Below are 15,231 nucleotides of genomic sequence, written 5' to 3' on the forward strand. Positions count from 1 at the left end.
TCAAGTATGCAGAGGCTACAAGTAGCCTATAATGATGCACTGAGATTATTACTGAAAATACCAAGATGATGCAGTGCAAGTGTGAGATGTTTGTAACTGCAAGAGTTAATATTTTTCATGCTGTATTAAGAAATCTGATGTAAAAGTTTATATGCCGACTTGATTCCACTGGGAACAAAATCATTTTGGCCCTGACTGACATCAAACATAGTACTGTTAGATACATGTCACCACTATGGAAACATCGGAACAGATGTCTCCTTTAAGTGTTATCTTGTATTATGTTCTTTCATACTGAATTTAGTTTATTAACTTTTATTGTGCCTTTATGAAAACATTTTTGTATTATTCTGTCCTTGTATGTGTAATATATATATATATATATATATATATATATATATATACATACATAAACATACATACATATATATATATATACAGTGCTTAACAAATGTATTAGACCACCCTAACCCTAACCAAAATAAGGTTTATGCCACAGCTGCCCTAAATTAGTATTGATAATTACCAAAATCATTTTTTTTATGTTTCTGCAATGGTTAATACACCAATATGTAGAAGCTCTTTAACCCAAATGATATTTTTAATGCTAAAATATAATTATTATTGTTATCCATGAATTTTTAAATTGACTGATTTACAAAAAAAACTGAAAAAATAGTAAAGCACATTATTATTTCTTGATTAATATGTCAAATTATAGTTATTTACTTGCATTCCTGAACAGAAAAATGAATATTATTGGTTGAATGTTATGCTTGATGAATTTCTGACTTCTCAGAGAAGCCCAGTGAGCTGGCTTTAATTTGGGTGAATTCAGTTTGAAATCCCTCATTCCTGTTCAAAATGGTAAAACGTGGAGAGCTGACTGAAAATGAAAGAGTCCGCATTAAAGCACTTCATGATGCTGGATGGTCTCTGAGACAAATGTGACAGGTGGTTTAATAAATAAATAAAGCACTGTATCTATATCTATATCTATCTATCTATCTATCTATCTATCTATATATATATATATATATATATATATATATATATATATATATAATTAATGTTGTATTGTTTTTATTTTTTTTTTATTTTCTGGACCTAGAATCTGTAATAAAGTTTTGAATTGAATTGAACTGAATTGAATTGAATTGTCTTCTCTGGAAAATAGCCCCATGATTAACACATTAGTTTCCCAAGATTTCAAGAAAATAACTACAGTTCGCATGTTTAATGGCAAAATGTGTTATAATAAAAAATATTTATGCATTTGCTCTTATGTTGCTCTTTTAAACCTACTTGTTTTGTCCCTTGTTTTTTTTTTTTTAGTCACGATCTGTTCCATAAGGTGAAAATTTCAACATTTACTCTGACTAAAATTAGGTGTTGGAAAATCTGGAGGAATTTCGGTCTTGATTTCTCATTGAGTAGTTGATGGTGAGTCTTGAGGCTAGATCTGTTGAGGACTGCTGACATAATACATTGATATTATTAATAATCATAATCATATTAATAATAATATACATTTGTGAAAATATTGTGTTTAAGTAAATGATAAATAAAACTAAATAAATAGATGAAAAAAAATCTAATCAAAATAACTAATTATTTTTTCTAACATATTCCTAAATATATTTTATATAAGCAGGAAAACATAAAAATGTTAACTCATTTAAAAATAGAATGATTTAATTACAAAAGAGGTATTTTGCTGTTACAGCAGCGTGCAACAGTGGTTTTAATGTGAAAATATTTATCTTCCTGTTTTAGTCCGTCTTGTTTGTGTTGGATTTAAGTACTCCTCGGATTCTTCCGCGTAAACGGTTGGAGTATTCCTTTTATTGTTCTCTCTTAATAATACGATCAAAACAAAATAGACAAGACAAGTAATCAAATGCCGTATGTAGCCTTTAATTAACAGGCTACTCTTTTTGTTCGGATTTAAAAAAATGGCTAAAGCCAAGTTGACTTTGGTGACTTAGTGATTTTCCAGGATGAGTCTCACTTTTTCTAGTATTTCCACTGCACGTGAATGCAGCGTGATTGTACATCTTGTCTGAGTATTAGCCACATCCCTTTAAAGTGACTACCAGCCTCAGGCTTACCGTCAACATTTATCTATTTTATCTCTACTAATTTGAGGAACAAACTTCAGTTGCTGCAACTAACAGCACATTAGATCCCAGGCACCCTTTATTTACGGACTACGGGTCTTTTCCATCTTAGAGCTAGCTCAAAGCTAACGGCAGCGTTAGCACAGCAGCAGGTATGGCGGAGGTTCCCGGGACATCCAGTGAGACGATAACGGAGACGGTTCAGACCAGCACCCCGCCGCCGCCCCAGCAGGTAACCGTGATGTTGATGGTGATGAAGGATATTAAAGGTCTGATAGGCAGTATTAACGTTAATTCATAATGGCAAAGATATTAGTAATTAATAGGCCTGTTTGCTGGAACACAGTGTTCATGTTATCAACCCAACAGTGTTTGATCTGTTTATGAAGCTACAACAGGCCTGATCTGGTCAATATACGCCAACAATCGGTACTAGGTAGGGCTGGACAACACCGACCAATAATAATCACATCTACATATACGATATAAACCAGGTCACTATAACAAATGGTTGTCAACGCCAGAATGAATAACTGACAGGATTCTGAGTGAAATGAAACCATATAAACAAAAACAGATGTCATAGACACCCAGTATAGGGTCAGTTTTCCTGTTCAGCCAAATACAATAGCAGGTAAACACATGCACATCATCTACATTGCATACATTTGTTGATAACGTTGGTTAAAATGTGCTAAGTGGCAACATTGCTTCTAAGTTTTCAAATACTGCCGCAATGTACAATCGTTGTGCAACTCAGATGAAATAATGCGGGAAACTGTGACAAAACAAAATGTTGCCAACTATCTTGACTGCATGCACATGATGGAAACTGTGTGTCTGATGCACTGCATGTTAGTGCAATTTCAACAAATCAAAATGCTCTGTCACTTAGACAAAACATTGCCAATGTCTAAATTTCTTAACAAATTTCAGATAAAATGTTGTGCAACTTAAACAAAATGCTATCTAATGTTTCCATTTGACTACATTTTCTAAACTTTATCAACATAGTTGGATATTCCTTTGTATTTCTGTATAATGATAATAAATGTTTTCTAGAGTTGAATGATGATTTTTGCTGATATCCAATATGCTGATATTCACAAATTAATTTGAGCTGATACTGGTATTGATACCAATATTTAAAAGTAGTTCAGACCTAAACCTTTAGTTCTTAACAGAAATTAAAGTTTAAGGAGTGTTGATTAATAAGGGCTTGAGCTGATGTAGGTCTGTCGGTCCTCATTAGCTTATTTGTTCATACAGCCTTTATTTATAGCTGATAGAGGCAGAGTTTTATAGTCAAAATACCGGTTGTAAATATAAGCAGAAATGTCTTTTATTGCTGCTGATAGTGATACTGTGCCAATACAATTGTGCATCCCTATTTTCAATAAAACAAAATGTTGTGTAATTTGAAGAAAAGATTGCCAGCTGTCTAAATTGCATCGCATACTACAAACAAAATGTTGTGTGATTTAGAATAAACTGTTGAATGTTGCGCACTTACTACATTTTCAAAAATGCATTGGTCTTAATTGCATAAATGGGTTGACAACCTTTTGGGGACATGTTTTCTAATTTCCTTTTAGTATTGTATGACGACAATAATGGATTTCTATATTTGTGCAATATCAACTATAATGATATGCAGGTTAGATAAAATGTCAACTGTTTTTATTGCACAAATAAGTTGCAACCTTTTGTTGAAATTGCACAAATTGCTTTTTTGGTATCAAACTGTTGCCAATGTATTTGTGAAGTATAGACAGAATTAATTTTTTTTGCAGTTTAGAAGTGATGTTGACAACTGTTTGAAATGCACAGATACATTTGCAATATAAAAAAATTGCAATTTTGTCTAAATAATACATTGTGGAATTTAGATGAAGCAGTGCAAAGTGTCTAAGCAAATGCTTTGTCAGCCTTTTATCTCAATACAATACTAATACAGATTTGACACATTGTGCAATATAGACGAAGCGTTGCCAACTAGAGGGTGCTTCCTCTTTCACTTGCAACTGCTTTTGATTTTTTTTTTTTTTTTTTTTTGAGTTTTGATTTTTTTTTCACTTTCGATCATTAAAACAACACAGACTATATCATTTTAAAAACATAGGAATGAAATTATCAAAGATTTTGACAACCTTTTTAATGTTATTATAAAAAGATGCTCCTCTTCAGCTTCACTTTTGTCCAAACTTAGCTGATCTATTTAGGTGGTTTGGACCATGTGCAGGAGTTTGCCAGCAATTTTTGATATTTCAAAACAACAAATTATCCAATTCTGGTTGTCTAGGAAGTCTGTTTTTATTGCTGTGCTATCAAATGTCAAACAATATTGTCTGATATTTGCTAGTATCATAAAGTTTAAAACTCTGGCGTGATGACGATCTTAGTGAGGGAAATCTTCAAGCTGTAGTAAACATAAATATTTATCAACCATACAGCAGCACTCAGGAGTTTCTTATTTGATCACAAACAGCACTAACACTGCCTTTAAGAGGGGTGTTGTATCCATCTGATCCTCACGGCAGTGTCTTTGTCTTGTGTCTGACAGGAGGGACGCAGTCTGACCATCAAACTGAGGAAGAGGAAGACAGAGAAGAAGGTGGAGTGGTCCAGTGACACTGTTGACAATGAGCACCTGGGGAGGAGATCCTCGAAGTGTGAGTCTATCCTTGTCCTGATACCACACTGAAATGTATTTAATGGCACTGCAGGGGAGATGTTTCTCTGCTGCTTTACATGTTGTTTGGAAAATTTTGAAAGTAGAGGGATTTGATCAAATAAATCCCCACTCCAGCGAGCCCTGACATATCACAGTATGATGGGCGGTCACTCCAGAGTCAACATTTTGAGGCTTACTGTGTCTCTAAAGAGCTGTGAAGGCTTTACAGCCTCCATCCTGCAGCAGCAATCCACATCCAAGTACAAGGAAAACACCAGAATATGTTTAATAATTGATAAATCTTTCAGACTCCACACAACTCTGTCCTGCAGAAAAATGTTCAGGAATCAGCTGACAAAGTTCATGCTTAATAAACCTCATGCTGAGGTGTTTACCTCGGTTTGGAATCAATCCAGTGTTGGTTTTTGGGAACATACATGGTTAGCTAGTTGGAAGCTAGTTAGTCTCAGAAGTTCAGACTCCCTTTTTCCAGCTCTTATCAGCCAAAGTTAAAACCTTATCCCTGTCAAATTAACTCTGAGAGAGTCATTCATGCCTCCGTCATGTCCAGGCTGGATTACTGTAAGCCTCTGTATGTTTGGAGCAGCTAGCCTTCAGCGTCTCCAGCTTGATCTGAATGCTGCTGCAGGCCTGCTAACTGAAAAAAAAACTTCTTTGCAGCAACATTGGAAGGTTTTCCAGCATGTTTAATATCATATCAAAGCATCTCAGTCAGATCCAGACTTTGACTAGGCCACTCAAAAACGTTTTCATTTTTTTAAGACATTCAGTGATGGACTTGCGGTTGTGTTTCAGATCATTGTCTTGCTATATCACCCAAGTGAGATTGAGCTTGAGGTCACTAGCTGATGGCTGGGCATTCTCCTTCAGGATTTATTTCTGGAGATTGGAATTCATGGTTCCATCAAGTGGTCCAGGTTCTGAAGCAGCAAGGCAGCCCCAGAGCATCACACTACCACCACCACGTTTGTTTGTTTGTTGGTTTGATGTTGTTTTTCAGGGTCCGACATTAATAACGGTTGCCCAAATGCCCAGGGCAACTTCAAAAAGCCGACAGGCAAGCAAAACTTGTAAGGATTTGCCCGATCGGGCAAGCACAACTGAGCTTTTCTATTCATTAATTTTCTTATTTTCCTCTCTTGTTTCTGTTACTACGGAGCCCCCGAGTAGCCAGATGCAGTGTGTCGCTGCCTCCTTTGGCTGAGCGTGTCTGCATGTCAGCAGACAGCTGCACAAACTTTAACTAAAAACCTTTACGAAGGTAAACACAGTCATCAGTAAAGATTCATGGTAGGTCACATCAATTAATCTGTTACCCACATAAAGAAGACAGGCTTTAACTTCCAAATTTAAACGTTTATTATTTTAAATCCGTATTTTATTACCGTTGGATGTGCTCGACGGAGGAGCGTGTGTAAGAGAAGAGAGCAGAGGAAGTCCACAGGAGGTGCGTCTCTTCAGTTTGCTTATTCATTGAGGTGTGCTGTCGTGTTTAATCTAAAGCTTCCCATTTCCTCATTTTAACGATGCACATCCTCAATGAGCATAACACACACAGATCACTCCTGGGAAGGTTCACCACTGTTCCAAGTTTTCTGCATTTTTGGATGATGGCTCTCACCATGGTTGGCTGGAGCCCCAAAGCCTTAGAAATAGTGTTGTAACCTTTCCAGACTGATAGATCAATAACTTTGTTTCTCATCTGTTTTTGGATGCCTTTAGAAGGCACCATGATGTGTTGCCTTTTGACATCTTGTAGCCGACTTCACTTTGTCAGACGGGTTCTGTTTAAGGGATTTCTTGATTCAGCAGGTCTGGCAGCAGTCAGGTCTGGGTATGGTTAATGAAATTGAACTCTGCTTTCCAAAAAACTATGGTTAATCACAGTTAGTTCATGATTTCACTGAAGGGGGCTTTGCCTATGCACATAGGGCCAGGTAGGTGTGGAGCGGTTTTTTCCCTAATAAATACAATTTAAATTTAGAAAGAGAACAAAATCAGTAAGGAGCAAATACTTTTCACAGCACTGTAACAAATCAAAAAGCATTTATGTAAAGACCGCACATAGTAATGACAACCTGCAGCCGATCAGCCAGATGGGCCTTCTTCTTTGCATGCATAATGAGTGAAAATTGAAGAAAAATAAAGTAAAATATAAAAAGGTGCAGATCAGATTTTTGGGAGGTGTTCTGCTGGATGTCTTTAAATTTTACAGAATTTAAATAACATGTTGTTTTTAACTTTGGCATCCACCATGTTCTGTACTCATGCACACTGATGTAGGACTACTTAAAATCTAAACCCCTGTGTGATGCACGACTCTGTTTGATCAGACTGAGCTGCTGAGGTTATTTTTAGCTCACTTTAGTTTCTATTCCTGACAACACAAACGCCTTCAGATGGCGTCCGTCAGTGTTTGGATTCTACAAGAACTTCCTGTGCAGTGCTCCCCCTATCTTTCAAATGAACATGACTGCTGCTGCAAATTAAAGGCACAAAATACAGAATTTAATGTTCATAATTTACTAATTTTATTGCAACAAAGAGTTAGCATCTGCATTTCCAGCTGTCCTGAACAATGTTTCTGCTCTGCTCACATGTTCCTACCCAGGTTGTGTTTTTGTCAGTCATACTGACTGACATTTTTCCTGTATTATTTGGATATGATGCACAAATTACAGTTGTTTCAAAACCCACATTGTTAGAGAGAAAGCAATTTTGGGGAAGAAAAGTACAATCAAGGAGCTACCACTGTATGTATTTATTTGATCAGGTTTCTGCAAAGTCACATTAATGTTGCCAAAGACACTGACAAGTGTGAACTTCATTTTGTTGAAAAACTCATAACTGATATATATATATATATATATATATCAGAGCATATTTTATCATTTTGAGGTCATGACTTAATGATGTTGGTCTCAGATTTTTCTTCAACTTTACACTCAAACCTGCTTTTGTGCTCTAAACTGCCCTTTGCGCTTAGACTTTCTCTGTGCTTGAAATGTCTGATGTTCTCAAATTTTGCTTAAATTTCCTGAACTCTACTCAAACCATTCTCATTTCGTTCAGCTTGATTCTGCTTTTCTCTGTACACGTACAAAACTTTCTCTGCATGCTCTAAATACACACATTATTTAAAGCGACTTCCAAGCCCTACGACTCCAACTCAGTTCCTGAAGACTTCATTTTGGCTTTTAAAAGTAGACAAATTATTCAGCTGTTTATGCTGGATTCACTTTTTTCATGTCTGACAGATGTTTGATAATAACTGTGAAAGTTTCATGATGATTTTGGCTCAAATACTTTTACCCTGTGTGTGTGATAGAATGTTGGGAAATCCAAGTGTCTCCTAGAAAACAGCAACAACGGGCGGAGCAATCATGATTGGTCCATCCTCTACCTGTTTCCTATTGATTGGTTCATCAGAAAATCCAGAAGCAGAGATAAGTTTCAAGTGCGCAGAGAAAAATCAGTTTTACAAACAAGCAGAAGCAACAGTTTGGAGCAGAAAGCAGAGTTTAGTGGAAGTTTGAAGAAAAATCAGAACTACCACCTAATCTAGTTAAACCGTGACACTGTATGTATATAAACATGTAACAAGTATTTTATGATCATTTAAAACCTGATTTTTAACCTGCTGTTGATGGTTTTTATTTATTTTAAATGACTTCTCCCAGCACACTTGCAATACCCTTGGAGACCATGAGGGGACTTTGGCCTAAACTTTGGGACGCAGTAGACTAACACATCCATTTTTAAAACACTGATTTTATTCTGCCAAAGAAAATCTCAGTTTAATGATCTAGATGATCTAGATTATTCATTATTATTGTGGAAGGAGGATCAATTTGCAATGGGCTAACATTTATTGGAGTGGTGCATGGTACTCATCAGTGAAGGAAAGATGGTCATATGTCCACAGGAGATGGTCTGACTATTACTGGGGTTAGAGTTGAGTCCCTGTCCTTGTCATCCGCTCTCTCTAAGCCTTGGTGCCGGTGTGTAACAATCACTCATATTAAAACATTAAGTTTAAATTGTCTAAACTCTGGGTGTTGTCTTGTAGACTGTTGGTATATCAGCTCATATTATATGAGTAATTCTATTATGTATTTATTTTTGTTACCCTGGTTGTTGTCTTGTAGGCTGCTGTATCTATGAGAAGCCCCGACAGTTTGGAGAGTCGTCCTCTGAGAGCGAGGGTGAGGATGATGATGAAGGCTGTGGCAGCGCTCACTGCATCCTAGGCCACGGCAGGAGAGACCACGGACAGAGGGGGGGTCGGGGGGCCCCAGGGCCCCCAAACACTGGAGGGGCACACTAATGAGGCTAAATGAGGGGGGGTGTTAAGGGAAGGGTGGGGTTCTCACACGTCATATAAACTGCACTGTCTTTAGTTTAGCTCCATCGCAGAGAGGATGCCGACGGTCAGAAAGTCCTGCTGAGAAACATCCATGAATCATCCATTTATCTGCTTCAAACAGCACAGAGCATGCTCAGTAACCTGCCAGCCAATCACATAAACATGGACTGATGAGGACACGCCCACTTGTAAAAGTCTTAAAGGCTAGCTGCACACGAGATGGTTTTCAAATTTTACTGATTTAAAGGCGAAGCACATCTCACAGAAGTCACGTGATCAAACATGACGTCAGAAAAAACAGATGAAGATTATTGGATTAATAATTGACTTCAATCCATAAATCAGGCCACGCCCCCTGATCATTGGGGGTCGAATCAGGCCTAAAATCGTCCAGTGTGTAGATGTGACGTGACCAAAGAAGATGAGCTGAGATTAAAAAAAATCCATGTATGCGCGCAGGTTTGTGATTTTATTTATTGTGAATAAATCCATTGGAAAATTTTGTTTCAAAGACTGGAGATTTCCATTTCGCATTCATGTGCTCAGTTTCAAACATACTGGCACATTCTCCCAAATTAAAATTTGAACCATCAGTGATCCATTTACCAGTATTTTAGTGATAAGTTGGTAAGAATCTTTAGTTTTGATTTATAAAGTCATAATTCAACTTGCCATAAAATCCAGTGTACAGGCCAAACCTTTACCACTTCATCTAAAATTTGTCTTCATCCTCTAAAATCAATACCACTAGTGTTACAATCATCCACTGTATGTGATCTGATGTGGTTGAAAACTTGCTCCCATTATTTCAAGTGGTTGCTTCATAGCTCACAACCTGCTGAGATATACAGCAATGCAAACCACACCCATGAGGGTTAGGCGCCACTTTTTACCATCGTTGTCCTGTCAGGTCATAATCCTGCATGTAAAAATAAAGAGGAGGTAAGTGTTCAGTAAATAAAGCTTCTAAAGTGCGAGCTTGACTGAAAACACTCCTAGATTAAAGACAACAAGTGACAGATGGAGGAGGGCAGAGAGCTGTGAGTCTGTCTAATCACTGCAGGCTGAGAACTCAACTACCGTATTATAGTTAGTGGATGAGCTCAACTACCACATCATTGGTAGTAGAAGTGCAAACTCCATCCAGTGAAAGAGATGGTACTGGACAGTTTTTCCTTTGAGAGACTCTAAAAAAGTGACTTCAGTTTATATTCCAGATTTGACGCTAATGTGTTAACTTAATATGTTGTGTTGGTGTTGCATAGGCACATTGGTACAAAACTTTATTCACTCGAGTTGTTCAAACATTTTCAAAACTTCTTTTGGTACCACATGTTTCAAATGACACAATCTCTGATATTTCAGTGATCAATAGCATTGATTGATTTAAAAAAAATTACAACTACTCATTCATTATTTAAAAAAACTCCACACTGTTTTTAATGCATAAATATTTCGGAAATGTTTTATTACTACGAGAGAGAGAGAGAGAATACGGTTTAAACTGGCACAGAAATGTTGGCAACACCAAATTAACCCAAATTCATAACAAGACAAAGAAAGAGAACACAGAGGACTGAGGGCATCCCTTGTGTACATTGCACAAACATGTTGGCAACATTTCAATCAAATGAAACGCTGTGTGATTTCGACAAAAAAATTAAAGCATCTTTGTGCAATTTTGAAAAGGAAGACGTACATTTTTAATAAAAGGTTTTCAAGACAGTTGGCAACATCTCATCAAAACTGCTCATTTCAATCATTTCAAATTTAACTCATATTTTGGCAACAAATGTTATACAAAAATGACAGCAATTTGTTTAAGTTTCTCAATATTTTGTTCGGTTGACTATGCACAAATATGTTGATGACATTTATCTCCCCAAAATCAACTTATTTTTGCAATGCAAATTTCCAAGTTAGACAATGGGCAACATATTTTCTAAATTATAAACCATTTCTTTTTTAATGATTGCATTAAAGTGTTGGTAAAGTATATGTGAAAAATAAATGAAAAAACTACTATTACAATTTCAATTCAGAAATTTGGCAACATTTTGTCAATAAAAGGGCAGATTTTGTTCTGCTTAAATTTCTTATATTATTTCTTCTGAATTGCACAAAAACATTACCAATGTATATCTGCAATTTAGACAGTATGTTTCATACATATTTGCGCAATGCAGACAGAATGTTGCCATTTTGTTTGCATTTTTTGTTACATTGAAAAAAAACCCTGCCCTTCATTAGAGGTTTATGACTTCTGCTCTTATTGCCGTGTAACAAACGTTAATCGATACGTTATAATGGATTATTCTGTTTTGTCTTTAACGCCCTTTATTCTTCATATTTCATAGGTTCAGAACCTTACCCATGTTTCTCAAGCTAAATCGTTTGCTTTACTAAATGAAAATGCTTGATAACTTTTAATTAAACTTGAAATAATAGCTTCACTAACTGATTGGTTTTAGTCAAAAAATCAATCACCCCCTTTTTTGTTTTTAGAACACTGCGAAGCGTTTAAGAAAAGGATCTGCAGAAATGTAACTTGATTCATCAATAATGAGTTAAAATCTCCGTCTTTAGCCCCCCCAAATTATTCCTGTGTTAATATGATGTTGTTTATGAAGAGCTGTGTTTTTGTTGATGGACTTTCTTACTGCAGCACAAAGAGAGTGCAGCTCGCAATGTATTTATGATTTTATTTATTTCTGGACTTAACTCTTCTGATACTTGACGAGCAGCCGACCATGGCCTGCGTGATAACGCCACTAATAGAAGAGAATTTTTATCACTGTTAGACTAAAATCACATAATCCAGGTTTATAAAGATGTTTGACTATTCTAGAGTTTCACCCTCCTGCCTTCTTCATACGTGGAACAATTTACTCAGATTTATAAATTCAACATAAAGTAGAAAATTCCCCTATTTTACAATTTGTATGACTCATTCTCAGTTACTTTAATCATCAATAGTATTTAGAAGTGCTAAAGATTTTTTTAAAAGTCTTTAAAGCTGCAACAAGTGAAAGTAACAGAGGGCAACTTATAAATCACTCAAATATGTTGGCAGCTTTTGGACAAGTCTCTCTCTTATTTTAACGATCAGTTCTTCATTCATATTTTAACCAAAAAGCTCGTCCACATTGTCTTAATCATATAAATATGTTTGTAACTCCTCAATACCCAAATTTTGGCACATGCGCCACGAGAGAAACAAAGAAAACTGTCACAAAACTTGCACAAAATGTTGGCAAACTTTGGATGACAGAAGAGCTGTTGAGGAGTGAGGGATTTGAAAGATTTGAGTTTTTGCAGTATTTGTGATCACAGGCTGATAGTGAGACTCACCTTTATTCATCAGTCAAACATTGTTCTGTTTTTGTTGTAAATAATCAGATTGATATGGCTCTTGGCTGCTTTGATTTGATCTGTTTTTATTTCACATTTTTCAGTGATTAATTGAAGGAAGTTGATTTGCTTTTGATTGATTTTTTTTCTGCACTAATTTCCCACCGGGACAATCTGGCAAATATTGATTTATAGGACACATTTAATATTTATTTCTTCACATTTTTACTGAGTGACCACATAAGGAGGGTCAACTTTAATTGAGGATGAGGTAAAGTTTAATTTTACTGTTTTGGTTATTCAATATTTTGATAAAAAGTTGTCAACATTAACAACATGGTATGAAAAACAATTAAGGTTTTAATAAACAATCCAGTCACTGAATTATTGATCCACAGCATCCAAAAGTTAAGAAGCAGATCTTAAATCGTATTTTTCTACCAAAAGCTCCTGTGCACTGTTTAAACTTCACAAAGAACAAAACTGGTTGTTGATGTTTAAACAACAAATTAGCCAAAATTAGCTGTTTCATCATTAAAATACACAATATTGGGTATGTAGGACTTCTGCTTTAGTTTCCCTGGTATCAAAAAGGCAGTTTCACTTGGTTATTACGTTCGAAATATTTCATCAATATTGCACAAATATCTCATCAATATTTATCTGACCTACTTGTGCAATTTAGAGGAAATGAAACATCCAGTTGACATAACTAAAATCTGACAAATATCTTTATGTCAGAAGAAACAGAAATACTTTAATGTAGTGCTGTCAAACGATTAAAATTTTTAATCGGATTAATCACAGGGTTGCTATCGATTAATTTTGATTAATCATGAATAGATATCATTCATTTTTATTCTATATTAATCACGTTTCATTTTGCATAAGCAAACAGACTCAAGAAAGAAGGGAATATATATGCCAGGGCTATTGAATTACAATTTCAACTGGGCCAAATTTTTGTTCCATTTGTTTTTTTGTACTCAAATCTCCCACCGAGAGGGCCAAAGTGCAGTTTAGCATCTCCCATATCGAGTTGGTTGGTCACTACCAGATCAACGGTCCATTTGCCGTGCGCAGCGGCATGCTCGACGGTAAACTTACTTGGACAAACTGCCTGAAATGCGTTGCCGAAGACATTTCAGGGATTTTGAGTCATTCTGCACTGTAGATGGGTTAATTGCATTAAAATTTTTAATCAGATTATCATGATGATGGATTAATCCGCATTAACTCGTTAATTTTGGCAGCCCTACTTTAATGACAACATTTTTGATATTGAACTTATCTGTTGTCAAAGTTTCAGCACATTGTCAACATATCTGTTATATAAACAAGCCAGTTGTGCAACTTAAATATTAATTTAAGACAAAATATTGAGAACTGTCTTAATTGCTCAAATACATTGGAAATGATTAAATTGTATAAACATGTTGGCAGACCCTTAGGACCACAGATTGTCAACCTACTTATGCAAAATAAATGACAAACATTGGGAAGTGTAGGCAAAACAAAGGTTACATAACTGCCAACAAACAAAACTGATCAAATACTTTGACAAGATTTACCAAAAGATTTGTCTTAATTGTGCAGATACAGTATGTTGTCAAAGTTCCCCATCAAGCGTTGTCATCATATTTGTACAATTTAAATGAAACATGAAATTGGGCAATTTAGACCTATCATTGCCATCTGTCTTAATTGTTCAAATACTTTGTCAACATTCTTCTAAATAGTGCAAATATCTTGGCATGCTTTTTATAAATCCCACACATCCATTTTCAAATCCTCAGTACTAATCAAGTCAACAGATTTGTGCAATATAAATGAAACAAAAATATGTCAGCGTTTTGGTGCCAGGTTGTCCGAACACGTTTGTGCAATTTCAGACAGTGTGCAGGAGTTTGCGTGGAGTTTTTATTAGAACCATAAATTTGCCAGTTTTGGTTGCCTATTTCTGTTGAATAGTGGAATTGACAATATTACACTTTTACTCAAAGGATATTGAAGTTAAACATTGGTCATCGTGACGGCCCTGGTCAGACCACTGTTAAAAGCGTGACGGCAGGTGGGCTGAAGGTAAAGGTGCATGTGTGCAGCGACTCACCTGCCCAAGCCTCCATCGTAGTCTTCACTCCAACAGCGGATGACATCTAACGCTCACTCGGCTCGTTATTCGTCCTCTTATCGGCACACCTGTCTTCATTCTGACAGCGAGGTGTGGCGTTTGCTCGGCTCGCTATTCGTCCTCTTATCGACACACATTGTTAAATATGTACATCGTTCTTGTAATGCACCTTTCTGTATATAATGTTAAAGCATAATGAGAGACGATTTAATGTGAAATAAAGTTTTCGACTGTGATTAATCTGACTTGAACTCGTGGTTTATTTATTTAAGTTTTTTATTTCCATTTATTTTTGCTGATTGTGCCCTGATGGTCATTGGTGGTTAGGTATAATAAAGATCATCTAAATACTATATAGTGGACACTGGGACCTGGCCCTGGAGTAGAAGAGGAATCGATGGATGGAGTCTTGATGACAACAAAAGGTTGAATAAGTTCTTGAATGTCAAATGTTTACTCTGGACAAAAGTGCTCCAGTGCTTTGTTGCCTGTGTTTTCTATCGATCTGATCCAGGATTATACATCCAGAAAACCGGAGTTCAAGGAGTCTTAACACTACTTACTTTGT

At 36.0% G+C, this 15,231-nt stretch overlaps 1 protein-coding gene across 1 annotated transcript; it reads left to right on the forward strand.

The window, feature by feature from the left end:
• The first annotated feature begins 1,998 nt into the window (after positions 1 to 1,998).
• ppp1r11 (protein phosphatase 1, regulatory (inhibitor) subunit 11) lies at positions 1,999 to 14,908 on the forward strand. The gene is made up of 3 exons (XM_041808711.1): positions 1,999 to 2,352; positions 4,684 to 4,792; positions 8,964 to 14,908. The coding sequence occupies exons 1-3, from the start codon at positions 2,275 to 2,277 to the stop codon at positions 9,140 to 9,142; spliced, it is 366 nt and encodes a 121-aa protein (XP_041664645.1). The 5' UTR covers positions 1,999 to 2,274; the 3' UTR covers positions 9,143 to 14,908.
• Positions 14,909 to 15,231: the final 323 nt, after the last annotated feature.

Source organism: Cheilinus undulatus, linkage group 16 (genome assembly GCF_018320785.1).
Source record: "Cheilinus undulatus linkage group 16, ASM1832078v1, whole genome shotgun sequence".
Lineage (NCBI taxonomy): Eukaryota > Metazoa > Chordata > Actinopteri > Labriformes > Labridae > Cheilinus > Cheilinus undulatus.